This window comes from Alexandromys fortis, unplaced genomic scaffold (genome assembly GCF_014885135.2).
Source record: "Alexandromys fortis isolate MF-2015 unplaced genomic scaffold, M_Fortis_MF-2015_v1.1 scaffold_31, whole genome shotgun sequence".
NCBI lineage: Eukaryota > Metazoa > Chordata > Mammalia > Rodentia > Cricetidae > Alexandromys > Alexandromys fortis.
In genome coordinates, this window is record NW_026067974.1 from 8,501,775 (window position 1) to 8,529,544 (window position 27,770).

General features: G+C 43.4%; 1 protein-coding gene across 1 annotated transcript in view; it reads left to right on the top strand.

Annotated features, from left to right (window-relative positions):
* Skap1 (src kinase associated phosphoprotein 1) overlaps positions 1-27,770 on the top strand; it is a 283,773-nt gene that overhangs the window by 60,957 nt on the left and 195,046 nt on the right. Inside the window, exon 4 of the mRNA XM_050157112.1 lies at positions 10,747-10,848. Within this exon, the coding sequence (XP_050013069.1) occupies positions 10,747-10,848 (102 nt within the window). The remainder of the gene's footprint in view (positions 1-10,746; positions 10,849-27,770) is intronic.

A 27,770-nucleotide genomic window follows, 5' to 3' on the forward strand; every position in this document is an offset into this window, starting at 1 on the left:
ACAACAACAACAAAAATCTATCCATCTATCTAATTTATGTATGGTGTGTGTGTGTGTGTGTGTGTGTGTACGTGCATGTGCGCACACATGTGCCGCACTGGAGGTCAGACGACGACCTTCAGGAAGTAGTTCTCTCCTTCTACCATGTGGGTTCAGTGGATTCAACTCAGGTCACTGGGCTTGATGCAAGCTCTCTTACCAGCTGCAAACATTCTCCTAGTGAGGTTAAATATAACTGAGCAACATAAGAAGGCTTAGCTTTAGGACTTGGGATAACCTCAATAATACGAGTCTTGCTTACTTTGAAAACTGCTCTTGTCTTCTTCCTCCTCCTGTCCTCCTCCTCCTTTTCCTTCTTGTTTTTTTCATCATCATCATCATCATCATCATCATCATTATTATTGTATCCATGGTGTTGCAGGCTGAATCCAGAGCCTGGCACATGAACTACATATCCAGCAAAAATAAACGAACAGATAACAGCAGCAACAACAACTCTTTTATTTAGATTTTCATTTAGTTACAAAGGAAAGCTGTGAGGTATATGCTGGGGAGCTGTTTGTGTTGCGGCCATCAGAATCTGAAAGATGACATTGATTGGCTGTCCAAGTAGCAATCTGTTTTGCCCTTGGAATTTGATGGCAAGATCACTTTAAGTCGTGGCACAAGGCAATTTCCTTCATTTTGTTTCACGTTCTCCTTTTATAAAATGGGTTCATTATTGACAGTTTTAGTTCAATAAATCAAAACTTATACACAAAAATATTTTTTGAACGTTAGCTGAATTTCCCACCAGGGACTCATAGTCTAAAACAAGTGTCACATTATTTAAATGAAAAATTTAGGCAACCTTGTGTGACTATTATAAATATGTATAACAAGTCATATTTTATGTATTTGCTATTTGTTTCTTTTCTTTTGTTCTAAGTCCAGGGTGGCCTTGAACTCACCATGTAGTTGAATACTCTTGAATTCATGATCCTCCTGCCTCCACTTCCCAAATCCTGGGATTATAGGTGTATGCCACCATGCCTGGCTAACAAGGTCATAATTTTATTCAGTGGTCACTCACTTATATTTGGCTGTTGGTAAAGTGGACTATGAAACCTCTTACCACCTTGAACATTCTTTGACTCGCCATATTGACACTGCAGTCCCTGAGAAAATTGTCTAGTATATTTTATTTAAAAGGTTTATTTATGTGTGTGCATGCGTCTGCATGTGTGCATGTGTGTGTGTGTGTGTGTGTGTGTGTGTGTGCTTACATACACAAGTGTGAGTGCCCATGGAGGCCACAGTGGGTACTCCATAGCTGGAGTTATAGGTGGTTGTGAGCCACCCAAGTTGATGGCTGTGAATTGAACTCAGGTCCCCTGAAAGAAGCAGCGAGCACCCTTAACCACACTGAGCATCACTCCAGCCTCTCTAGTACATTATAATATGAACCTAGGTCTACTTAATAAATTTCTTTAAAAAAAAACCTATTTTGAAATGAGATGCCTATATTCAAGTCAAAGTAAATTGATTTTAAAAATATAGGTTGACAAAAACAAATACTGCAAAGTGTAAAGAGAAAAATGTTTTCATAAAGCCATATTGAGAAAGTCCAGCATGGGAGCTCATAGCTGGAATCCCAGCACTCAGGCGGCAGAAGCACTCCTCACATATAAGGCCCACTTGGTCTATCTAAGGAACGCAAAGTCTTGCATTCAGCTAATACAGAAAGGGGGGGGGGGGAATGCCTGAAAGAAGCCGAGGCACAAAACCTCCTGTCCTGACCCCGACCCTGGGACCGAGTAAGCCACGTGCATGCATGGGTCTGCGAGGTCTATGTTGATCGCCAGCGCCAGCGCGATTCTTCCTGGTAAAGCGATAGGGAGTGTTCAGCGGGCGGGCTCCCTGCTCATACAGCGTCGGAAACATGTTGAAGGAGAGCATGCCGTTTCCCTTTCCATCCCTGACCGCCGCGTACTGGAAACATGTAGTTGTGACAACTACAAGCAGCAGAACATGAAAGCGGCGAGGGAACACCATCTTTACGCGCAGGGGGGCGGTGGCAGGATTACCTTTGAAGTCCTCGCGAAGTGTTTTTGAATTAATGGAGTGAGCAGTGATTTTCCTAAGTCCTGTTTATGAAAATGCTCTTTGCCTCCACGCCAAGAGGCTTTAGCACAGCTCTAAGAAGGATTTATACAAAGAAACACAGTCTAAATTTATGATGTGTTTGCAAGTGTAAGAAAAAGTCTGAATTTACAATATTTGGAATTTATTGTTGAGTGTCTTTCTACCATTCTCTCTGGAATGCTGCTGTTTTATAAACATCGGCGTTGGTTACAAAACGCCGACTATCCGAATCTAGGCTACTTCTTAAAGGGGACTCATCCAGCGTGTTTCCCAAGGGGATTGATGAGGGAATTGGACACAGGACAATGCTCCTGCCCTTGGCTTTGGCCCAAACTTTTAGCATCAACAGTCTTGACAGGAGGTTTTATACCTTGACTTGTTTCAGGCTCCCCCCCTTCCATATTTGCTGCATTTTTTTTTACACGTTTGTCTACAGGAAGTGGGTGTGCACACAAGCTGGTTTTAAAGTTACTGATCGCTTTTAAAACCTTTTCAAATATGTTCCCCTCTTTTGCATCTCCTGGGCCAGTTTCTGAGTGGAACCATGCACCTTGCAATTAGTGTCCTCATGGTTTGGTGACTGGCTCACTGTCCAAGAGAATCTGATTTTTTTATTTTTTATTTTTTTAATTTTTATTTATTTATTTTTCTTTTTTGGTTTTTCGAGACAGGGTTTCTCTGTGGCTTTGGAGCCTGTCCTGGAACTAGCTCTTGTAGACCAGGCTGGTCTCGAACTCACAGAAATCCGCCTGCCTCTGCCTCCCAAGTGCTGGGATTAAAGGCCGATTTTTTTAAAGGAAGGTATACTTCTGTATGTGAACATAACAGAGTGCTTGCCTGATGCCCACATAGGCCAGAAGAGGACATCAGATCCCTGTATATAACTAGTTACCTGGGTCCTCTGGAAGAGCATCCGACGCTCCTGCTGAGTCATCTCTCCAGCCCCCATCTTTTTTTCTTTTAGAAGTCGATGTTTGCTGAGATTTTTATGTTCCTTCTACATGTGTATTATGGAGTAGGTAATGTTGAGTGCTCAGCCAGTGGGAGCACTGGATGCCCTTGCAGAGAACCGGACTTTGGTTCCCAGAACGCCCGCCCATCAGGAGGCTCGCGACCAGGGTGGCTGAAGAGTCACTAACAGAGGAGAACCTCTGTGTTATGGGCAAGGCGATTTATATGATGCATAAAATCAAACTTCCAGTTCCTGCTGAGTCTGCTGAGGCCAGGAGAGGAAGAGCAGTCTTGTGAACCTCTTTGCCTGTGTCAGCTGGTCGGAATGTAATACACCCTTGCCAGCTCGAAAAGGTTACTACTGATCGTAATTCATCTCTAAATTAGACAGACGCAGCGTTACACACCCGCAGTCCCGGTGCAGGGAAGACTGAGGCAGGGGAACACTTGTTGTAAGCCAGCCTGGGCTGCATGCTGGGATTATGTCTCAATCACTCACTCACTCACTCAAATCTTCATAAACTTAGAAGTTTAAATCACACATGTATTTATCTCCCTCCCCTCTCCCTCTGTGCGCGCACATGGAGAGAGGTCAAAGGACAACTTGTGAGAACCAGTTCTTTCCTTGCACTGTGTGGGTCCCAGGAATCAAACTCAGATCATCAAGTTTGGTGACAAATGCCTCGACCTGGTCCATTAAAAAATATTTAATTATTTTCTAGTGTAGAAGCTAAGTGGAGTTTATTTTGAAGTACAGGGGAACACACTCCTGGAGAGAGAACGGGCAGTGGGCAGAGAGGCCATTATTCAAGGCTCCCTTCTTAGTTAGACTTCATATTGTCATCATCATTATTAATAATACATTTTCCTCCATTTACTTTTATTTTCAAAATTATATCATAGTAGAATCACATCATCTCTCCCTCCTTTTTCCTCCCTCCAAACCCTCTCATATACCCACTTTGCTCTTTTTCATATTCATTCCTTTTTTATTAATTGTTGTTATGTGCATACATGTGTATGTATGTGCATATATGTTCCTAAGTCTAACCTTCCCAGTCTGTATGATGGTACCCATATGTCTGTATGTGTTCAGGAACGACTGTGGTGTTAGATAGCCAGTGTGCTCTCCCCCGGGGAAGACTCTTTCTCCCGCCCTCAGCACTCCTAAGTTGCCTGTGGTTCTTCGTGTAGAACTGAGGCCTTATATTATTTTTTAAAGTCTCTCGAATAGATGGGCTTCTATGGGAGCTTTCCTGTCCAAGTGATTGACAGCCCATTTGGATTCACTCTTAAAGGAGAGGACAATGGAGTATCTATCCTTTTCTTTACCAGAAAGCCCCGGTTGCATAATAACCAAGGGTTGCATCTTACCCTTGAGATTTATATGTTTTGCTTGTGTTAATGTTGTTGCAATAAAAAGGGTAAATACGGAGAGATGTTCCATATGAAACTTCCGGTTCAACATTGAATTGACCCTGACGTCAGTGAGAGGCTTGGGTTGTTAAGGATTGTACATGTATGTTGTATTAAGGACTGTACATGTATTTTGTGTTTAGGACTGTACATGTATGTTGTGTTGAGGACTGTACATGTATGTTGTGTTGAGGACTGTACATGTATGTTGTGTTAAGGACTGTACATGTATGTTGTGGCACGCATGGACAGGGATCTCTGTTTGATCTTGACAGGGGCAGGGACCATGGGATCTTGTCACTTTACCATTACGGCCTTGGTGGTTCCTGGAGGTCTGCGTTGTTCACACAGATCTCTCCACGGTGTGTCAAAAGCTGCTGCGCAGTCTCAGGACGAATCTAACCAGCCATCCTTTGCTCTGCGCTGTTTTGTCTTCACCCCTCAGGCGATCATAAAACTTTGCGTAGATCAAGCAGTAACCTGTTGAAAATAGTGTCTCATTCTTTTTCCTTAAGTGATTAATTTATTATTTATATACATATGTATGAGCCTGCATGAATTTGTGTGCACCGTGGGCATGCAGGAGCCACAGAAACCAGAAGGCAGGATTGTAGCCCTTAAAACTGGAGTCACAGGAAGTTGTAAGCCACCATGTGGGTGCTGGGAACCCAACTCACATCCCCTGCAGGAGTTGCAAGCCCCAGCTCCCCAGCTATCTCATTCTTTAGCAAAAGACACTGGAGTCAAACTAGCCTGAGGATTCCTTGAGATAGTCCATGAAGAGCCTTGACCCAGTGCTGGTATCTAGTGAGAATCCAGCAAGCTATTGTCGAGTTGTATCTGTTGCCTCCAGCCCTCCAGTTTGTTAATGGCCAGGAGCTGTACCTTTATGCAGAACATAAGCAGAGTTAAAGATCTCATCGTTTTCTAGAAGTGATGGGGGAAGAAAAAGAGTCTGTCTGTCTGTCTCTGTGTCTGTCTGTTTCTGTCTCTGTGCCTGTCTGTCTGTGTGCCTCTCTCTGTCTGTGTCTGTCTGTCTGTCTTTGTGCCTCTCTCTGTCTGTCTGTCTCTTCCTCTCCCTCCCATTTCTTTCTTTCCTTTTTTAAGAGTTGGGATGATGCTACACACTGCAGCTCACCCTACTGGCTAAAATAGGAAACTGCACCTCCAAGAACCATTTTCTTAAACAGCGGGGGAGGGGCCTTCTGAGGAAGAAGCAGCAGGCTTCCACGGGCCTTTACCTCTCTGGTTTCCTGCTGCCTGGTGCGGTTCGTTTGAGAATGTTATTAAGCTGTGCTGCCCCGTGGGTTTCTGGATTCACAGGTGTTTCGTGGAGATTGTTCTGCGAGTATCAAATTGCGTCTGTTTCCTCTTTTTTACCCGGCTCCGCTCTAACGATGCTATTCTTAGCCTGGTCGTGTGATTAGAAAGCAGTGTCTTCAGGATAGAGAACTAAGTTCAGATCTTAAAGTCAGATTGCTGGTACACTGGAGGTCTCGTTGGAGCGAGTTTTGTAAAGGATGATAAAGCGGGAACTCCCTTCACCTGGCCTCTCATTCATTCTGCAGAGTTAATGGCATTTGGTAATATTACACTTGCTGCCAGGGCCTTGGAGGTGTGCGCGGGGGGGGGAGGGGGAGCATATTTATGCATTGAGTTATGGATAGATGGAAGAAGAGGAGAAAGATGGGCAAGAGCTCAAACTGTATGGGATGGAGAAGAATTTGAGACCTTCACTGTTCGTGGATTAATCCTAAGAACTAACCACCCACGTCCAGATGGATATTTAGAAGGCGGTGAAGCCTCTCAGATGCTCTGTGGGAAACACCATACATTTTCTAATGCATGCTTTTGTGCAAAATGGTGTATGATTTATAATGCAAGTATTGACAGACACGGCCTCCCCCGCCCCCACAGCTTTGGTGTGTAATTTATAACGCAAGTATTGACAGACAGCCTCCCCGCCCCTGCAGCCCCGCCCCCAACAGCTTTGGAGTTGTGATGTGATTGGTAATATCCTCACATGTGAATAACATTTCACATGTCTGGTCACATCTGTGTTCAACGTATTTCTTTAGATCCAGTGGTTTAGTTGAAGGGTTATAATCAGGAGTGATAAGTGGCCATTTTGATGATGCTACCACAGTCCGGCTTGGGGAACTGTATTCGTGTTAAAGAGGTCTGTGAAGAGCTGGCCATATTAATGCTACCAAGCATGAAAGTTAACTGGATTTGGATCAGGAAACTTTGTTTATAGCATTTTAGTGAGGATTTATTAGTTTAAAGAGGGAGCCACATGCCTCGTGGGTTCTTAAATGCTAAGTGGAGTAGGAAGTCCTGTGTTGTCTTCTAATGGCAATAGCAGTAACAGAAAAAAAAATTACAGTTTCACGCTGGTTTCTATTTCTGTACATTATTCAAAGAAATGCATCAAAGTCATAGAAAGTCCAGGAAGTTTCTAAACATGTAGCACACACAGTTGCTGAGAGGTGACGTGGGACTTTATAACAACACACTCACAACTAGTTCGAAGAGAAATAGGCGGGGGTGACTTATACTGACATGAGAGGAACTAACGAGTCTTTCACGTATCGAACAGAAAACGTGCGTGTGTTTTATATGTCATTTGTTTTTATATTTCATTGCATTGGAAAAAATGTCCCACCTGCTTTCTGTCTCTTCTCATCTCTTTGGTCAAACTGTCACCGTTCTCTGTCTTTGTCCCTAAGCAGTAGACTGGTTTGCTGTCCGTCAAGAGCTACGAGGGGAACATCGTGGCTCATTTTTCTCCTGTTCTGTTTGGAGTTGAATTAGTTGATGCAAGTTTTTAGCAGTTTAATTCACTTCGCCGTAAAGCTTACGGAGCGGCAACAGTTGGTTGAATCCGAGCCAGCAAAAGCCAACTTCTAGTGGCCGAGCCACTGTTTCAGGATGATGGTGGAAACCCATTAGCTGGTCATGAAAACCCAGGGATTAAAAACAAACAGCACAGAGACCTGGCAAATAATCACCTGACACTTGACACTAAGCTGCTTTATCTTTCGGCTCCGACCCCAGAAATTCCCAACTTATCACTCTGTGAAGCGTGGATGAAATTGAGTTTGCCTCTCAGAAAAGAACAATAGAGAAATCATCCCTGCGATGGGCCCTCAGCACAGGTGCCCGCCACTGAATATACGGAGGAGCCTATAGAGCGCCCGATTCTTATGACACTTAGGATCGAGGGACAAATTACCAGCTAATAGCAGGGGAACCCCTGATAGAGTTCCCCTAGATCTTGTTTAGAAATACAAAGGAAAAGGCTGAAGGCAGGGGATGTGATTAATGGAGATACAGTGTGTTAGAATGTGTATCTGTAGAGAAATGTATTGATTCTGAGGGAGTCGCAGCGGGAAGGGGGTCTCTGGTGGCAGAGGGGCTTGCTTGGGAGAGAGCTGCTCTAAGCAGATGGAGTTCCGAGCCCTGACTGTTCGGTGGCTGAGTGGACATGGCTGTCACTGCAGCCTGTGATCGTTTGTGTCTGTTCCCACTGGACTGCAGTGTGGCCACTTGGAACCGGGCCTGGGAGAGCTGCGGGTGAATCCACAGGACACGAGTGACTGTGCTTTAAGGAAAAACTAGGCCTTTTAACTTAAGCTGACCCAAAATGGCCAAGGTAATTGTCAGTTCTTCTATAAAACTTGCCACCCATGCATCTCAACTAGCTGTGGTCATTTTAATTATACAGGAGCGTCTATTAACACAGTGTGATAGACCAGGTTCTGTGTGAGCCCAAGGGAGGCGGGCCATTGGGTGTGACAGTAAAAACACTTAGGACATCTTCAGCATCAGGAACTAACTGCACTGAAGAATAAGGCCAGGTTTTCAGTATTTTCCTCTACCACAGCCGTCTGGAGTGCCGACCTGGGCTCCGTTGGAAGTGTTGAGTTGTAATCCTTACTGCATATAGAGGCAGGAGCACGGACTGGCCCCGAACTCAGTGGAGTTGAAGTTCACCTTATATCACTATTCAGATGCCGCTGGAATCACCCCAAAGTGACTTTACTTCTGAGGTGCCTAAGTCAAGAGCCAGTTCCAGGCAGGTGTTTGGCGTAAGGCTTTTAGACAAGGAATTACTAAGAATGCAGTATGCACGCCGGACTGGCTCTTTATCAGAAATTCCATGAAGTACACCTAAAGCCCGAATGTGCCAGTATTATCTTGTTGGTTTGGCAGATTTTCTTCATAGAGGAAGCTGCTTTGAGGGAAACTGGATGAAAGCTCTACACAAGCGGGGTGAGAGCTTCTACACCAAGCAGAACTTATTTAAGGATGGCCAGCGGTGACCCGGCACTCGGGCAACAGAGGCAGCAGGATCTTTGTGAGTTCAAGGCTAGCCTGGTCTACACAAGTAAGCTCCAGAACAGTCAGGGTGATATAGAGAGACCCTGTCTTTAAAAATACAAACACAAAAATCTCTCTGATTTTATATACATTACACATATATAATATAATGTATAACATGCATATACATATATAACATATAATAACATATATTAAATGTTAGACTTGACAGGAACGGGCTCTTCCTCTCACTGGTGGTTCTATCAGGTATATGAAGCAAGCAGAAAGCTGATCTAGAATGATGGTTGGACAATGAAGTTCAATATAAGTGTTAAATTTTGCTTAGAACATACACTGCTTTAAAAACAACAACAACAACAACAACAACAAAAAAAGGTTTCTGATTTGCCTCCAAAATGAAAATTCCTTTTGTCTTTGCAGCTCCCGTTCAGGTTTCTGCCAGGCAGTTCATTTACATCCTTGCTGATAATGTAATTTCAGTGGCTCTGCCACGGTGTAAAATTTGAGTGTTTTAACGCTCTATCTGGTGTTTGAGGCTTTTATTGGATAGTGATCGCACAGGGATGCTTTGATGCTCAGAGCGTGTTTCTTCTGGCTTTAGCCGGTCACTGTTGCATCAGGTAAAAGAATCTTTTTCTACAATAAACTCCACAGTTTATTTTAAAGTCCTATGCCTGCGAGTGTTCCAGGCAGTCTCGGGCATCTACCTACCACCGAGCATTTGAAGAGAAATCTGGTTTGTGGCAAAAGAAGACCACAGCCGTTCCCTCTTTTCCTTTTTTTTTTTTTATATCATTTTATGTCCTCCCTATCCTTGTAGTTTAATTTTAGGAAATAAACCTTTAAAGTGAGGCAATACAGATTCTATGCAGGTTGTTTGGTTTCACGGCTCCCTGGTTGAAATCCTGGGCCAAAAAACGCTACAGTGTTTACTGAGATTAGCATTGGTGATTTCCTTTGGAAATTAGTATCGGAGATAATATTAAATTCAGTTGAAAAATCCCGTTTTCATGTTTGTGAAATGAACCAAGCAGCTGTCGGCGTTCTTTTTATCAGCGGTCTGTACCTCTGTTTGGGGGATTTTTAAGGAGAGCAATTTACAGTGCTTTCATTTTCTTCCGGTTTCTGAGTGAGCTAGCATCTTCCGCCTGAACCTTTTAAAGTATCATGATAGCATTGGCCACTTCTACAAAATACAATTCAATGCAGGCCGAAAACACCCAAAAGGGATTAGCAATGTTTTAATTGCATAATTCAGTATTGTATATACATTACCTTCTATCAAAGTCATTCTGCAGAACAAATATTACCTTCCTCCGGCTTTTAGAATTCCTGGGAGGTTGCTTGCAGGCTGTAAACTAGAATTACAAGAGAGAACTTTATTAAGGTTGCAAAACAAGTAGTGATTTAAATAGGAATAGAATCCAGCCGAGCCCGGGTTCTCTCTGTTTACTGCTCTTATTTTTCGGCAGAGGGAGAGTGTTGACCTTGCTCCATCACATTGTGTGGAGAAGATTAGCCCTTTGCGCCTTTCTTTCTGTTTCATTTAGAAACGGAAAGAGAAAGAGGCCTTCGGGGTAAAGGTTGTAATTCATGGAGATGTAGACTATATGAAAACAAATTTATACAGCTGTGTTTTCATTTTAAATGTGACAGAGAAATTGCTCTTTTGTGGCGAAAGGTCTTCCACTCCAAGCTACCAGTTGCTTAGTGCTAGAAAGAGGTCGGTGGGAGGGGAAAATTTCACACACAGGTAAGTTGGTTCTCAAAGTTCTCTCCTGTGCTGACAGTAGCAGACAGGCCCATCAGGTGAGAGCTGCATCCCTTTTTGCAAGTGCCAGGAGACACCTGTAAATATGCCCACCAAGATGTCCGACACAGGATGACCTGATTTTCTCTTTGGACCCTCAGGAGGAGACCTTGGCCAGGACAGCTCTGATGACAACCTGAGTGGGACCCACGGTCCACCCCTCACCTCAGATGCATCCTTTTGGTCAGATTATCAGGATGAGGGTGAGTCACCTTTCTGGGCATCCTTGCCTTACTGTTGTCATTTTGTATCCGGCGATGGATTTTCTGTGTTGCTGATCACTGATTTGCCAGGAATAACTCCTGGCTTCTTTGTGGTGCTGATCCTCTTGGGTAATCCAGTGCTCTCAAAGCTGATGTGTTTAGGGAAACACTAACTCCATGTTGGAGCAGGAAGACATCATTACTGATCTCTTTATAAAAACAGTAGCTCATCAGCTAGGAGGGCATTTTAAGACTGCAGGGCCTAGGTTTTTCCATCCTTTCCAATCTAGTGGCTTCACTGAGATGCCTAAGAGTTGGAATTTGCATTTACAGATAATTGGGTTATTAATTTATTGTGATATACTTGAGACCCTTGAGCCTATTATACCATATTTCACCTGTGCTCACACACCTCTGCCCAAAACCGATTCGAGGGAAGGGCATGTGAACTCAGTGCAAATCTCCTTCCGTACCCCCAGCGCCGATTTTATTTGAATTTTTGCAAATAGGAGGAGTTAAAGAATTTTATTGTTAAAACATTTAAAAATGTATATAATGGTGGGTAACGTGTAATGCAAAACTATCCATGATTTTTTAAATCTATTCATGTAGAGATTGTGGCCTGGTGGCTGCCAGCTTCCGGTGCAGGCTTAGATTTCCCAAGGGTGGGAGGTTGCTGTGTTCTCCTGGCATCTGGCCACAGGAGCAGAAGGTTTGATCATCTCGATGTGCACGGTGTCCTTATCAAACCCTCTCATGCCTTTCCAGTGGGAGGAAAGGGTGAAGATGTTCCTGAACCGAATCGTAAATTGGGTACTTATTATTCTTAGGGGCTGGGAATAAAGTTGGTAAATTATTCCGTGTCCTCTGTGAATCCATAGTCTTCTGTTTCTTTTTTCTCTAAATATCAAGAACGCACACTCCCTATTTCTCTCTCTCGTTACCTATTTATCACTTGCTCTTTCATGGAGGCTTTTTGATGAGTCTTATTTTTCTCTTTCGTTGAATTGATGACTTCCGCCTCAGAGCAATGGATTGAATTGCATAAGAATATTTTTATCCTGCCTGAGCTTCGTATGCTAGCAGAGTGAGTGATACCCGTGTGCTCAAAGTCGGTAAGATCCACGCCGGGGCAGGTACTGCACTAAAAACACTGTTTGGACTGAACGCTTAATAATTACCTTGATAGCTGATTAATAATTGCAGAAAATTAACAGTGCAAGACGTGAAGAAACTAACATTTCATTTGGTTTTGATTAATCTAATGCTTGACAGAATCAGAACAATGGTGCCTCGTTAACTCATAGGTCACTTATTTGGTATTTCCAGCTTTCCAGAATACAGCTGAGGACACAATAAGTGAGCCAGAAAGACCTCAAAGTACAACTAGACGTCAGTGAATTCTGAGTTAACACTTAGGTTTCATATTCTTGGGAGTGTCCCTGTGGTCCTCACTGGTGGAAACCCTTATCCTTATGAATTTGTATCGCAGTGTTTTGGTTTCTCCGGCCACCATAAAGCTTCAAATTAGAAGGGGTATTGTTAACTGAATGTGAGCTGAGGATGGTAGCACACACCTGTTAGGGGGGTGAGGCAGGAGGATTTTGAGTTCTAGGACAGCCTGGGCTACAGCAAGATTCTGTTTCAGAAAAACAAAAAATGAGGAGAAGGAGGTTGGAGAAAGAAGAGAAAGACGAGAAGGATATGAAGAGAACAGGAGAAGGAGAGGACTGGACGAGGAAGGGGAGGATGAAAGAATGAAGGGGAGGATGGGAGGAGAAAGGGGAGGAAAGGGAGGACAGGAGGAGGAAAGGGAGGATGGGAGGAGGAAGGGGAGGACGGGAGGAGGAAGGGGAGAACGGGAGGAGGAAGGGGAGGACGGGAGGAGGAAGGGGAGGACGGGAAGAGGAAGGGGAGGATGGGATGAGGAAGGGGAGGAAGAAGAGAACAGGTGGTGGACAGGAGGAGGAAGAGCATTGAAAAAGGCATCAACTAGAATGTGACATTATGTTAAGAATCAGAAGCTAACTTGAATGATGAAGAATAGAACCTAGAGGGTGGGGGTGTGACTCATTGGGAGAATACTTGCCTATCATATATGCAACGTCCTGGTTTTGATCCCTAAGATAGCAATACAAGCATGCATACAAAAGAGAGCTCCTAAAAATAAGGAGAATAATGGACAAAAACATATAAGATACTTAAGTAAAAGTAGTAAAGAAATTTGTAAAAAAAAAAAAAAAAAAGAACCCACAGCAATCTGGGACTTATTTATATCCTAGAGAGAGATCACTCATATTCTCTCTCTGGATAAATCAAAATGCTTAAAGCTGACATTTATTGAGCCCTTCCTATATTTCTTGAATTTATGTTCTAAGCTCCTCAGATATGTTGTTTGACCCTCACAGAAGCCCTTAGCGGTAGACGTTAGCATTACCCTCACTTTACAGACCTACCTGGTCGCACCACTGTTGCATATTAGGGCCGTGATTTGAAGCTGTGTGTGTTGGCTCTAGAGGCTCTATTACTAGCCCACTCTACTGTTGTTACTCCTGCCCTACCTAAGACATGCTCACAGCTGGATCTATCCCTCACATGCTTCATCCCAGATTATATAAGCAGTACACTCAACACTTAAAATATTTTCCTGAGGACTTGGGGGGCGTGCCTCCCTTGGGAAAGTGCATGCTGGCTGGATAAGCATGCGGGCCAGAGTTTAGCCACCCAACACCTCCATCATGATGCGGTCCACACCTGCAATCCCAGCGACTGGGGGTGGAGCCAGGAAGATCCCTGGGGCTTTCTGACACCTGGTCTTGCTAGATCGGTGACCTCCAAGTTCACTGAGAGACCCTGGCTCAAAATACAAGGTGGAGAAGTGGCTGAGAAAAGTACCTGATGTCGACCTCTGACCTCCACATTCATGTGCATGCAGGTGATAAATGCAAGTGGTCACCTGTGTGCACATGTGTGTGCACACAAAACACACACACATGCATGCACCCTTTATAGACACAAATATTTTTGTTAAAAAAAAGTTGAATTTTCAAAGTGTGCTGGTGGATCTTGGAGTATAGTTCATGGCGGAGCTCTTGCTTAGGTAGGATGGACAGGACTATGGCTGTATCCCTGACACTGGGACAAAACTCATGTTAAAAGGAGTAACACTTATTATATGTGGATAATCTCAATTGGATACGTCTGTTCCATAAGCACCTTCCAAAAGGGAGGCTGGAGAGAGGGCTCAGCACTTAAGAGCACTTGCTGCTCATCCCACGGACCCAAGTTTGGTTCTCAGCATCCGTGTTGAGTGATGGACAACCACCTGGAATTGTAATTCCAGCCCCAGTTTTCTGATGCTCACCCCTGCCTCCCTAGACATCCACACACGTGTGGTATTACACACATACGCATGTACAGGGCAACAAATAAAATTAAATGTTAAAAAAGGGTTTCCCAAGAGAGTAGTTGGTTATATTAGCAATATGAAATTCTTACTGCCGAGATGTTTTGTCTCCCGTGTCCATGCACGAAAGGTAAAGAACCCGCAAGTGACTCGGTGAATGGCAGAGACGGGGGTAGGCAGACGAGTGTGTGTTAGGGACTTGCCTAGCGCACGACACCACGTTTGAGTTTCTGCAGAGCACTGAGCCAGGAACAGAACAGGAGCCCTTGATGTGTGGCAGGCAAGATGGATGCTGCCCTCTCCTGAGAGTTAAAGATGCGTAAATGTTCTGTGGAATTAGAGAGAGGGCTGTAGGGTTAGAACTTGGGGTAGACTTTTATACTCCGTTTAATTAGGCTGAACATTGCAGAGGCCACTAATGCTTTGTACTGTGTATTTAACAACACTTGTTTATAGTCCATGGCGCTGTGCGAAGGGTACGCAGAGCAAAGGCGGGCAGCCCCTGTCCTCATGAGTTCACCATCTCTTTGGGAGACACACACAGACAAGCAGGTGCAAAGTCCGTGACTCCATGAGCAGACAAGATGGCCACAGTGCTGCTCGGGGAAGAAAACAGGGTTAACTTGCTCTGCTGTGACAGCCATTTTAAGCTTTTGGATTTTATCTGTCTTAGAAACCATCGAAACGTTTTCGCGTTGTTTTCTTCCGCCCCTCCCAAGTCAGGACAGTGACCCTCACTTAGAATCATAAAAGAACACACAGTCTGCCCATCTGCCCACTGCTTTGCTGATAAGAAGCAATAACCACGGTGCATGTCGTGTTTGGAGCATGCTTTTGTGGAAACTGCAAAGAGACCCAGAAGTGCAAGGAATTCTGGTCAGGTGTCTAGGGGAGGGAGGGAGGGAAAGAATGCGGGAGAGAGACTGGGAGATGGGGTGGGGAGAGGGAGAGAGAATACCAAGGTTATAGACTAAACCATGCATAGAGCATATTTTGCGGCCTGATTACAGTTCTGTTTTCCTGTGTGAAGCCCGCAGTCCCTGGCAGGCTATATATCCTGTGGAGAAACACTCGCGGAACATAGCGCTGCCACTGGGATGAAGTCTTGCTAACACAGGCTGATGTCTCTAGGTTTCTGAACTGAAAGCCTCCTTTCTTCCATCGGGAAAGGGAGAAAGCGTTGATCGCAGAGGGAAGTAGGAAACACCGGATACAGTGACAGAACAGAAAGCCATCTCCCGAGAGCCCAGCATCTCTTTTATCTTAGTGTCTAGAATCTAGAAGGCGGCTCTAAACCTCCCTTGTTAGGATAAGGAAGAACCCCTGTCTACACATTTCCTTCAAGGATGGAATAGGGAAAGTGCTTATGCATTCAACAGAGTGCAGTGACTCCTTCTGGAAGGAAGAAAAAAATGAATTGTTTTAAAAGAAATAAAAATCTGCAACAGTGTTGTTTATTATATATGACTGTATTCTAATCAAATGAAAATGTTAGACACATGTATTTGTAGAGAAGCAAGACTGTATCTGCAGCTAGTTTTACCCGGGACTATTGGAAGGTCAGAGAAAGTTCTTGCTGGGTGAGAAACGACTTGGGAATGTAAAGATCTGGAAAACTCCAGGAGAATAATGACCAACCACAAAAACTCAATGAGAAATTTACTACATACTTGATTTATAAGAAACTGCAAATTTGGCCAGGTAGCAATAGTGGGCATTTTCAACTCCATGCTTTTTTTGAAAAGCACATTTAAAAGTATAAAGAATGTTCTAGAATTGGATCTTAGTGACACTGCTTTCAGCCTTTTTTAGTTTTAAATTTCTCTGATTTCATCTAAGTTCTCCATGTGAGTGGCTTTGAGATTTATGATTGTGAACAACAGTCTTAGGAATTCAGGGCACTTGCCAAGCATGCAAGAAGCTCTGCATTCTAGAAAAAAAAAAGTTTATACACAGCAATAGACCTGCTTTTTGTTAGTTATTGTGGGCTTTGATTTTATTGTTATTGTTATTATTATTATTATTATTTACCAGTGCTGGAGAATTCAACCTCAGGCCTTCAGATTCTAGGCAAGTATTTCACCGCCGAGTTAACTTTCTAGTACTTTCTAATTTTCAATCAAGAAAAAAAAGACATTAGAACCGGATGTATTTCAAACCCTCTTGATGGTATTGCGGAATGAAAACAAAGACTTAGGTCTGGGCATGGTGGCACCCATCCGCCATCACAGTGCCAGGAGACAGAGGCAGGAGGTTCAGACGTTAACCACATAAGGGGTTTGAGGCCAGCCTGGACTATGTGAGACCCTGTTTAAAAACAGAAGATTACGACCTTTGTCCACCCACCTTGTGGATGTGTGGCTGCAGAGAAGAAAGCAGGGCTTGAATGCATTGACCAGATGGGGAGGAGGGTGAAGTTCAAGTTTGTGCTGCCGTTTGCTGTGTGCGAGTTAGAGTCATGGGGTCTGGGTGTGAGAGTCCTGGGGCTGGGGGGTGTGAGAGATAAGGAGCCGTCTCCTGGGTCGGCTTGTTTAGTTTTCACACCAGCTTAGAGGGCAACATAGTGTCACCTCCGTCTTGAAGGAGACAGTGATTTGGCCATGGATGGCAGATCAAGTCCATGCAGGGAAGTCAGGGTCCCGCTAGATCCTGTAGCTACCTATTCTTTGGGCTTTCCAACTCATTCTCCTTATTGCTTTCTCCCATTAATATAGTGTTAACTTGTGAATAAAATTATCCAGAGCTGAAATTTACCCTGTAACTCTCTGAGTATCCCACAGAATTCAAACCTATATGATATTTAGAAGCATCTGTGGTGCTTTTTTAAATGGTTTTAAAAATACATATTTAAAAATACACATTTTAATATATGGGGCGGGGCTGGTATGTGCATGCGAGTGCAGGTACCTGTGGAGGCCAGAAGGGGGCACTGGATTCCCTGGAGCCCCAGTCACTGGCGGTTGTGAGCCACACCAGTCACCAGCGGTGCTGGCTGAACTGAATGCAAGTCGGTACTCACTCTTAACCATGAAACCATCTCTCAAGTCCCTTTTGTTCTGATTTTTATTTTAACTTGTTTTGTTGTGGGTTCTAGGGTTTTCTTTTTAAATGCTACTATCTATCCATGATTGAATTCTAAATTTTATTATAATATAGTCTAAGATCACAGGCTACATTGTTTTGATTCTTTACAAGTCAGTGAGACTTCCCTTGTATCCTGGCAGTTCTTATTTTGTTCCAGTGCTGTACGATCTCTTCCAGCACGGGCTGGATATGCTCCTCCTGTTTTCATAGGTATAAATGGTGCTCTTTGGTTCTCTTGTGGCCTAAATTCTCTTTTATCTGCTGGGACGGTCGCGTTAAGATCTCCAATTACGGCTGTAGACTACTCCTTTTTCTGTTTTGTCCTACAGTTTCAAAATTATAGTTCTAGAAAGAACTCTAGTCATCAGAGATCATTTCCTTTTGATGGGCTGAAGCCCTGCCTTTTGAACCTCCACCTTCTATTCTCTGTGTAGTAACTTCACTTACTTGCCACCTAAAGCTACGAGAGCAACACCTCTCCCGACAGATTTTGTACTCGGTGAGGATAAAAAACTGTCTTCCCACAAGCCAGTTTCACATCTCCATAGCAGCGAAATAGGAAAGACCAGTTTCCGTGATCCGGGCTCACTGAGGAAATAACAGGACTCGAAAAGGTTTGCTGAGGGATCCGATGAATGATGTAGAGGTTAGAGCCACATGACCTCATTGATCAGGATTGTTTGTAGGTGAAATCTGTCCATGCTTGGGAGGAAGATGTGTGCAGAGATACTTTACCCGAAATGTCGGAGACCTAGCATAGATTCAGCCATTGGGTCCCCAGGACCAATAACACTCGGTACCCCAGGATGAACAGCACCTGAGCAGATGGAAAGGAAGAAGGGGCGGAGAGAGAAAACTGTTTCCTTTCCCTTGATGGAATGAGGCGCCTCTCCCTCTCCTTCTCCCTCCCCCTCTCTCCCTCTCCCTCTTTCTCTCTCCCCTACATGTGTGTAAATTATATGAACTGTGTGAACATATGTAAAGTTTTTAGTTCTTTTTTATTCTATACCTCGAAGATAGGGAAAATGACCCCAAATAAATAAACCCACATGCGTGCATCCACAATTCAAATAAACAATGATCACACTTTCATTTTCTTCTCCGGATAATTGCATCCATCTTGGTTGTTAGCTAGACGGTGTTTTTCTCTTGAATAAAGAAAGGCGCATGGCTTCTGTCAACACAAATAGAAGCAACGCACGTGTGCGTTTGAGGCTCTGCCTGGGGAGGAACATAAAAGTCGTTTATACGACTGTGATCCGGGGACCCAAGAACACACTCCCTAGTGAGCCCCCAGTCTGAGGAGCAGGTTGGGCTTCTGAAGAAGTTTTTCTGTGGGCTTCAGGTGAGTTTTTCTGATCTCAGATCACGGAGAGGAGTGGGGACTCCGTGTTGAGTTATCCGTGATAAGGGTTAGCAAGCTGTCACTCATGACTGCAGTGGCCTTCCTCATGAAGACAAATGTCTTATTAGATCTAAGGCATCATGTCGTTTATGTAGTCTGGTATAAATCACAGATGAAGATGACGAACAGGGTTTCAAATTTGACAGTAATTTATATAACTTGAACAAATGATTACCACGGATTATACATGTTTCGTGACGAATTAAAAAACAATAACAATTATCTGTCTATGAACAACCCATTTTTCATTCTTTAGCCCAGCATATCCAGCTGCGGGTGTGTGTTTAAACTCTAACCCTCCTCAGTGCCCTGTAAACACTCTCATGCACGCTGGCTCTGGGTCGTCCTCCACAGGGCTGCTTTTGCCAGAAAACAAAACAAAACAGGAACTTGCCAACGTAATCTAACTTTGTATATGAAATTACGGCGCTTTAGACCCCGAAGAGGCTTACCAGTCTCCTAATGGAGTGTGGCTTTACCAAAGAGGAAACCCAGTTTTAAAGAAGGGCCCCACTCCCATAGCTACCAAGTGGCACCGCAGTCACATCTGCGGGGCTGTCTTTCCCTCCTCACCTGTGAGAACTCCCTCGTGCGTATGGTCCCAGCATGTTCTTCAAGGTGATGCTCAAACAGTCCTGCCGGCCTGATCCTGGCTTTTGTATTATTTCTCTTAAGAAGTAGTGAAGTTCTTCAGACACACACATCTTTCATCTGTACGTTCATAAACCTTGTCCCAGGATGGTATATTTTATAAACGTTTCTCAAAGCCTCCATAAACGCTAACACAACTGTGGAGAAAATACAATGAATCCCTGAATTGATTTGACATTGGACTAATGAGTTGTCTTTCGGGTCCTTTTGTCCATTTTATAGATTTTAATATACCACCATTGAAGGGTTTGTTACTGAATATTTCTATATTGAACATCCTTATTGAGATACGGGCTTAGCACATGGGATCCAAAAGGGAAGTAAGCGGTAAGTCCTTTCTGTAGAAGGGAGGAACTTGAGACTTCCTTGCCACCGAGGGTATGATGATGAGTCATACACTAGTGCCGATGATGAGGGGCAGAGACCACAGCAAGAACCGGCCGGTGGGTCCTGCATTGTTTTGGAAGAAAGGGAAAAGAATATTTGACTTCTGGCCAGTCTTTTCCAGAAAGGTCAAACATTTATTGAGCTTCCTCTCGAATTAGTGGGAGAACTCTGAGAGCTTTTAAGAGCAAGTGGCTGATTTTCAAGAGAGACTTGGCAGATGAGATTGTTTCCATAATGCCTGGAGTATATTTTTGTTTGTCGGTTTCTCTCCAAAGCCTAAACTCATTAACAAGTAACGAGTTTAATAGCGATCGCTTCCTCGCACAGTAAATAACTCTTGAGGCTGCCCCTGGTCATCTCAGTCAGGGCAGACGTGTAGGGCTTCCATTGCTTCCGCCCATAGTGGGGCAGACGCCAGTGACGGGGGAAGGATTGCATCTCTGCATGCCCTTGATAGGGAAATCGCATCGCACCCTGCTGAATTACCTTGTTCTAGGCTTCCATGAATGCGGCATAGTTCAGCATAGCCTCTGGTTTGTAGAAACTGTTTCATCACGCCAGCGTTTGTTACTGGGCCCATGGCAATCGTGGTTAAAATTCTAAAGCCCTCAGTAGTATCTTAACAACGAGATTGTCATTGCTTAAGTTCCAAAAATGTTGACCATTTTCACTTCAAAGTTTAATATTCACAGCAATTTAGAAAAATTACTCCCAAAGGTCAAATGCATGCAATCACACACACATACACACTCACACACGCACGTACACACAAACGTATACATACACATGCACACACACGCACACACACACATACATACACGCGCGCACACACATATACACTCGCACACGCGCGCACACACACACATTCAACTCTTCACTCTTGGATCATCTTTGCTTTCCTGCTAGCCATACATTATTTTGACCTAATGTTCAAGCAAGTACAAAATTTCTTTGGGCTGGGCCTATAGTTCAGAGGTAGAACTTTTGTCTAGAGTGGGCAAGGCCCTGAGTTTGATCTCTAGCACAGAGACACAGAGAGAGACACACACACACAGAGATTGACTAACCAGTATTGAAGCTCTGGTTTGACCAGAATATCATGATGGACCAGACAGAGATGGCTGGGTGCACAAACTCTGTCCCCTTCTGCTCTAACCTGCCTCTCGGACTTTAATAACAGCCTTTTTCTTTTCAGTCTTGTGCCCTAAGGGCTTTGAGCCCAGACCCATCAGCAAGAAGCAAAGATTATGCAGATTCAAATCTCTGACTTGTAAAAGACTGGGATTTTTAGGGGGAATCGTTTGTTCGTGGGACATTTCCACTGAGAAGCCTTTATACCGTGGCTGAAATTTTTTTTATAAATGTTTAGCCTGTGATTGGCATGGCATAGCATCTTTTCACAGAATGCCCTGACATGTAGACCCAATTTTACAGTTATGTCACTTCACAATAAAGCCTTGGATTTTATTTTACTAGCAAGGGTTAGCTGCTGTCGTGAGCTCTGCAGATGGCCGTCGTCACCCTGGAAGCCATTTGCAAACGCTGAAGCCGTGTGCCGAGCGTCAGAGCTCAGGGTGAGAAGTGTCTGAGCTATCTAATCTAGCTCATCTAATGAAGTCACATCATTCTTCCTAATACCTCATTTAATTAATTACCGAATGTAGCCATTATGGTTGGGATCCTTCCTTTGCCGGACGTCTTTCCCACCCCACTATTATTGGCAATTTATCCTTCATGTCTAACCTAAACTTTTCCTTCCTTGGTTTCAGGCCATTGCTCTTATCTGCACCGTCTTCCGAGACTGAGGAATCCCCCTAATTCATTTCTAGTGTTACCTTTAGAAGGTCTTAAAGACGGTGAACATTTATCCCCAGAGTTTTCTCGTTTCCAAACTGCATAAATTCCAGTTCTAGTTGTCCTTAGCCTCCTCCGCCCTGCCATACCCTCCAGTCACTGGGCATTTATCACCTGCCGTGATATTTTCCGTTCCAAGGGGATCCCTCTCCAAGGGAGCTGCCTTTTGGAAAGGGGCGGGAGGGCCGAAGAATACAATCTTGCATGAAGCACTAGAAACCCGAGTGTTGGTTTGATGTTGGCGCTGGTGATCATCTGGAGAGCACACTTGTGTAGCGTGTGCTGTGGCATATGCTGCGATATATGTATATTTTAATGCCTTAATGTATTATGGCCTGTTGTAATTGAATGTCTATAAAGTAGCAGTTAAAGGGTTTTATAGACCTTGGAAGCGATCAGAATTCTCTAGCGCCCTCTTGTGGTAAAATACAATAACACTCCAAGCATTCCTGGATTTGTCTTGCCACGTTTTAGGGCAGGGGGAAGACGATGATTGATAAATTTTCAACACTGAGTATGAGAACTGGATTAAATAATTAAAAATTTTACAGACACACACGTGCATATCATACTGAAAATATCTATTTTTTAAGATATTTATTTTTCTTATAAACGGTTTAAAACTCAAAAGAGTACTTACTCTCTTAGCAGCTTCCTTTCAGCGTGTACTAGTACCTGAGTTAGGGGAAGTCATACAAAACCAACCATCATCTGGAGAGTTTTATGTTCCTCAGTCATACATGAGGGAAGCCTTGGACATGATTTTTAAATCCAGTTTCCAGCTGTTTTTCCTTGTCCATTTAAAAGGGAGAGGCTGGCATTCCTAACATACATTTAATCACATCTGCATTTCCTATCATTTATTAAGTTTAGCATTTTTAGGTTATAATCGTCATACGATTTCCTCAGTAGACACATTTGGGGTGTTTATAAAGTCCTAGTATATGGCAGGCAGCTCGAGGGGAGACATGTATGTCTATGGGCAGCCCGGAATTATATTTGTTCCAGAAGATGCCAGCAAAAGTAGCTGTACCTTAGACCAGCAAATCTCTAGTCAAATCCGATGACCAGTCGTTGGATGGAAAGTGGGCACTGACTGAGGCTTGTTTGGTTTTGTGGGACTCTTTACGCCCTTTCTGGGGATGCTCAGGAACTTGAGAAGTGGTGGGGACAAGTTCCCTCTGCTCGGGTCACTTTCTAATGGGAAGACAGGTCCCCATGGGACATTTCTGGGAATTCTAGAAACAACTTGGAGGACATGCTTTGTAACACCAAGTACTAACTGACTTTCCAGGACAGAGTGTGGGCTATGATGCCACAAGAAAGTGGTAAAGAATGACTTAGGCGGGGTAGAAGGGGTTGTCACAGGGGAAATGAGTGGAAACATTTGCTCCCACCAAGAGGCGATAACTATGTTTAAAGACATAGAAATCAATTCTGTCTTATTAAATACTGTGCTTCTCCTTCAAGACATACGAATAAAAAAATCTAACCTTGATTACTTGGGGTTTTTTTTATTTTTTTTATTTTTTGGACTGACGTTTCTATGAGCACCGGAGAATAAAACTGAACAAACCCGTAAAGAGCCGCCGGTAGCAAAGCATTTGTGGTTATTCATAGTAATAATCTCATTTTTACATTTCGAAAAGAACAGTAATTCGATACTACATTTTTGAGGTTTATCGATAATTGGGTCAGCTGACTGGCTTTACCACCGACTGTGATCCGGGTCTAGTGTTCTGGGTCTGGTTTCTTTTTCCTGTAAAGGCAGCATTTTCTGTGAAGCAGTTAAATTGTTTTATAAGAACTTGAACACTCCTTCCTGAGGGGAGGCAGACAGCAGCCTTTGTTTACACCTGTGGCATTTGCTGATGTGTCCATTTTGGTCGGTTTGGTCTCCACAAATGGTCCCTGTTCTTACGTATACTTTCCCCAGCTTCTGATTTTAAGTTGCATCTAAATATTTCCACATAAATGCCCCGAAATATAACATCTCCTTTCTTCTGGAAAAGATTCGTTGTAGAACGCTTATTCTAAGTAAAATGTATTAATCACCTTAAGGTTTTATATTCTTTCTCTTAGCATTAAAATGAGGGAGAATAGAGTAGCGGTTTCTCGGAGAATCATGATGAGTAAGTATAAGGCAGAAGTTCTTCGTGAAGGTTGGCCTCTCGCAGCTATGCGGACGTGTCAGGACGAGGTGTGGTGGCCAAAAGTGACAGAATAGATTGTCCCGGAGGAACCACGTGTGAGCTCTCCGACCATCTTATTCTAAACAACTGCCGTGTGCTCTAACGCAGCATTGGTACGGAAAGTTAGGCAGCCTCTCTCCCCCTCTTTGCAGTCTCTCTCCGTGTGCAAATGCCTTCATCTATAAACCCAGAGAGCTTTCTGAGTGATCCCAAGGAACACTAGGAAAATGCAAGAAGCTTCTTATGCAGAATCATCTGTGCCTTGCCTCTTCAAAAGTAATGACTTTAAGTTTGATGATCTTCTGTTTTAAGTGCGTTTCCCTTTCATTTGCATCCATTAGCATTCTCCTACTTATTTGGGAGCGAGATACATTAAAGGACACGGAACAGGGGCAGTCTCTTTTTTTTATGACATTTGTATTTGTTTCTTGAATAAAAATTCAGATGTTAGTGTGATTTCTGAACTGTAGACATATTGATTCGTTTGGATAGATTTCGTTAAGCATTAAGAGACATGCATGCGTCTGGCTCCTTCCGAAACATTTTCAGCTGTGAAGAGCCAGCCTTGTCTGATTGTCTCATTCGTCTGATTTTGGTAGAGGGGGGTATATGCAAGATGAATGACGTTGCCTGTCAGATACAAGAGGATTTGTGACAGAGAGCAGCAAAGTCTATGTTAGCTTCAGTTCAGTTAGGACTTGGCTGCTCCACGGAACAGATCTGGAAACTCTGAATGTGGAGACGCAAGGCTTACGAGCTCTTAGAGGGTTACATTTTGTGTCTCGGGCTAACTGTCCTTTCCCATTTTTTTAAAAACCACTTCTTGTATTCTCACTTTCCTTCTTAAATTCTTAAATGTTCCTTCTGGCTTTTGTTTTTTTAAGTAATTAAATCATAGGAACAGCTGGAATCGTAGCCGTGGTGATCAGGTCACTTCTGGCAGTTGGGTAATGCGATCGTGGTCCAGTCTGTAGTTCAGTCCTGATCGCTGTGCTGGGAGATCCTGCATGTTGACGGGAGACCAACTGCAGCAAAAGTCACCGTCGCTGCAGAGACCCAGGCTAGCACCACACAAGCAACAAGCCAAAGTTCCACAACTTTAAGTTTACTTTTCTCATATAGAATCAGAAAGAAATTGACTCCTCTCTGACTCCGAATGTTCTTCAGCCTCATGCCCAAGCTATCCCTCATATAATAATTCTAAGGTATTATGGCTTTCGGTCTAAGTGATCTAAGAGCATGCCAGATATGATTTTCAATATACGACAAAAGTATAAAATTAAGAAAAGATTCTGTGAAAATTTTGCACACTCTGCTAAATGAATTATTGAAATTCCAATAAAGAATTTTTTTTAAAAAACCTAAAAAGCAGCCGGGGTTTTATTTTTCCCTCAATCCTTTCAACTCTCATAAACGTCTGCATGAGAGCTATACTGGTAGAGTTAGAAAGGGATATATCCTGTAATATTTCCCCGATCAGGGAGATTTTTCTAAATGCAGTGCCTTGATGTGAGATATTGACCGAGGCAGGCTGGCAGTTTTACTGGCCCAGCAGATGCAGCCAGTCCGCAGTAAATCCATGCGGTAAAAAATCCTTGAGAAATTTTTGATTAAGAAACTTTTACTATCCTTTTAAAATGAAATATACTGGCCATTTTTTCAATGACAAAAGCAGATATTTTATGTTATTGTCTGTACCTGGGCTGCTGATATGTATTTTAATAAGTTTGTTAGGGGAAAGTTCCTGGGCTTCTGAGATGCTAACTTAAATGCTCAGCTCAGAGTTGAGCAAGTTCGGGGAGCCTTAAAGAGGAGCGATGGAAGTCAAACTGGCCGGCAGAAACACCAATAAAATCTTACCTCTGAAATAAACAGACACACACATAACATACATCGCAACAAGCTGCATTCAGAGAAAGGTTTGTTGGTAGCCTTTCATAAATGTTATTGGTGACTTAAAGCTATTATGATATAAAAATGTTAAAATTAAAGAAAATTGTTTTAAGTAAGAAATGTAATGTTTGTCATGTACTTTAAAACATTAGTTACACTGAAAACGAGATGTGGTGTTAAAAAACACAATACAGGCGGTGTTTCTACTTAAGGGTCATTGACAACGGTGGCTGATTTAGGACATAATGTGAGTTAAGTGATGATCAAAGTTGTATGAGGAAGACGAGGTTAGAAATGATATTTGGTATAGAAGCTCTTAATCGGAGTACGATTTAGGGACTGGAATATAGCTTAATAGCAGAACATATACATAGCATGTTCAAGGTCCCGAGTTCAAATCCCAGCACCCTGAAACAAGACGTTGTCACTGACAAGGAGAGTCTGAAGATGGTCATGACTGCATTTTCAAAAAGCCACAAGCTCCATGAAACTAGTGCATCCTCCAGGGACATTTTTTAAAAGATTATTTATTATGTATGCAGTATTCTGCCTGCATGTGTACCTGCACCCCAGAAGAGGGCACCAGATCTCATTACAGATGGTTGTGAGCCACCATGTGGTTGCTGGGAATTGAACTCAGGACCTTTGGAAGAGCAGGCAGTGCTCTTAACCGCTGAGCCATCTCTCCAGCTCCAAGAACATTTTATTAAGAAGCACTCTTAGTAAGCAGGGTGTGTATGACCTTTCTTCTCAAACTTTGCATAAAAAAGCTATGCTTAATCCTCTTAGGATTTTCACATCTTATATAAATTTTTATATAACTTACATACAACTTGTATTTTATTTATAACTTATCTAGTGTTTTGACGTGAGGAGTTCAGGGAGCATAGCTTCAAAGCAGATTCATGTCTCAAACTGATTTCCGGTTGCCCTTGAGAAACAGTTAGGTGTCTGTATACTTGACCAAATTAAATGACAGTACTTAAAAATAGTCCACGCTCTCTCCCAGTAACAAAAACTGCTTCTTAACGCCCTCCTCTCGGTGCCCTTCCCCACGCTTTCAGGAGAAGCAGCTGAAGTAGCCGCATCGTTCCTCACCCAGATAGCGCCTTCTCTGCTGTTAATAGCTCCTTGTTCATCAAGGAGACGAATGTACGCAGAAGTGACGCCTTCTGCACCCGCTGCTCTTTGTTCTAGGGTTCCCCAGACTGATCGCATCAGCCTCAGTGCTGACAAATATCCCCCCAAACTTTAACACTACGTTGAGTTATGAGGATTTAAGGTTACAGCGCTCTGGCCGAGGGTTGATTGTCTCCGAGAGATAAAGGCATCGTGTTCCATGATAACGGAATCCTTGCTACGGGATCGCCTGGGTTATTGACCTCGTCGTTGTCTTTATTTGGCTACTCAGTCGCTCTTTGACTTTTTTTGGTGTTGTTTTTCTGGGGAATTGCTGGCTACTATATTGGTGACTCACCTCTCTACCCTCGCGCCCCAAAGGTATCTCAGGGTTCTCACAGCTGGTGGAACAAGACAGCTCTAGTGAAGAGCACCATCACGCCAAGTGTGAGGAGCAGGGTGCCCACAGCTGGAAGCCCGGGGGACAGAAGCGTAGAAGAGTGTCCAAGGCTGCAGGATGTCCCTCCTCTCCTCCCCAAGCCCTCTAATATCCGCCGCATAGATTTCATTTCTAGCGGTGGGTTCTCTGTGTGTGCACACATGTGTGCTTTTTGTTTTCCCTTTGTCAAGTTGTGACTTTTGAATTATGCTCTGGTGGCAGAAATTTCCAACTTGCTGTCCTGGCAAAATTTTAAGCTGCAGTCTTCGTTGGTGACAGTGATGGTGACAATTTTTTATGCCAATCTTCGCGGTCGCGTTCGAGTATATGACTCCATAAATGCCTTCGTAGTAGTAAAAACTACTGAGGAATGGGGAACTAAAGCCCGCCTGATGAATGGTGAGCGTTCCCGTTTTCCTTCCATATCATATAAATTTAAGAGAACTATTATAAATAGAGTTGATAACATCACCGAGGGAAAAAAAACTTTAG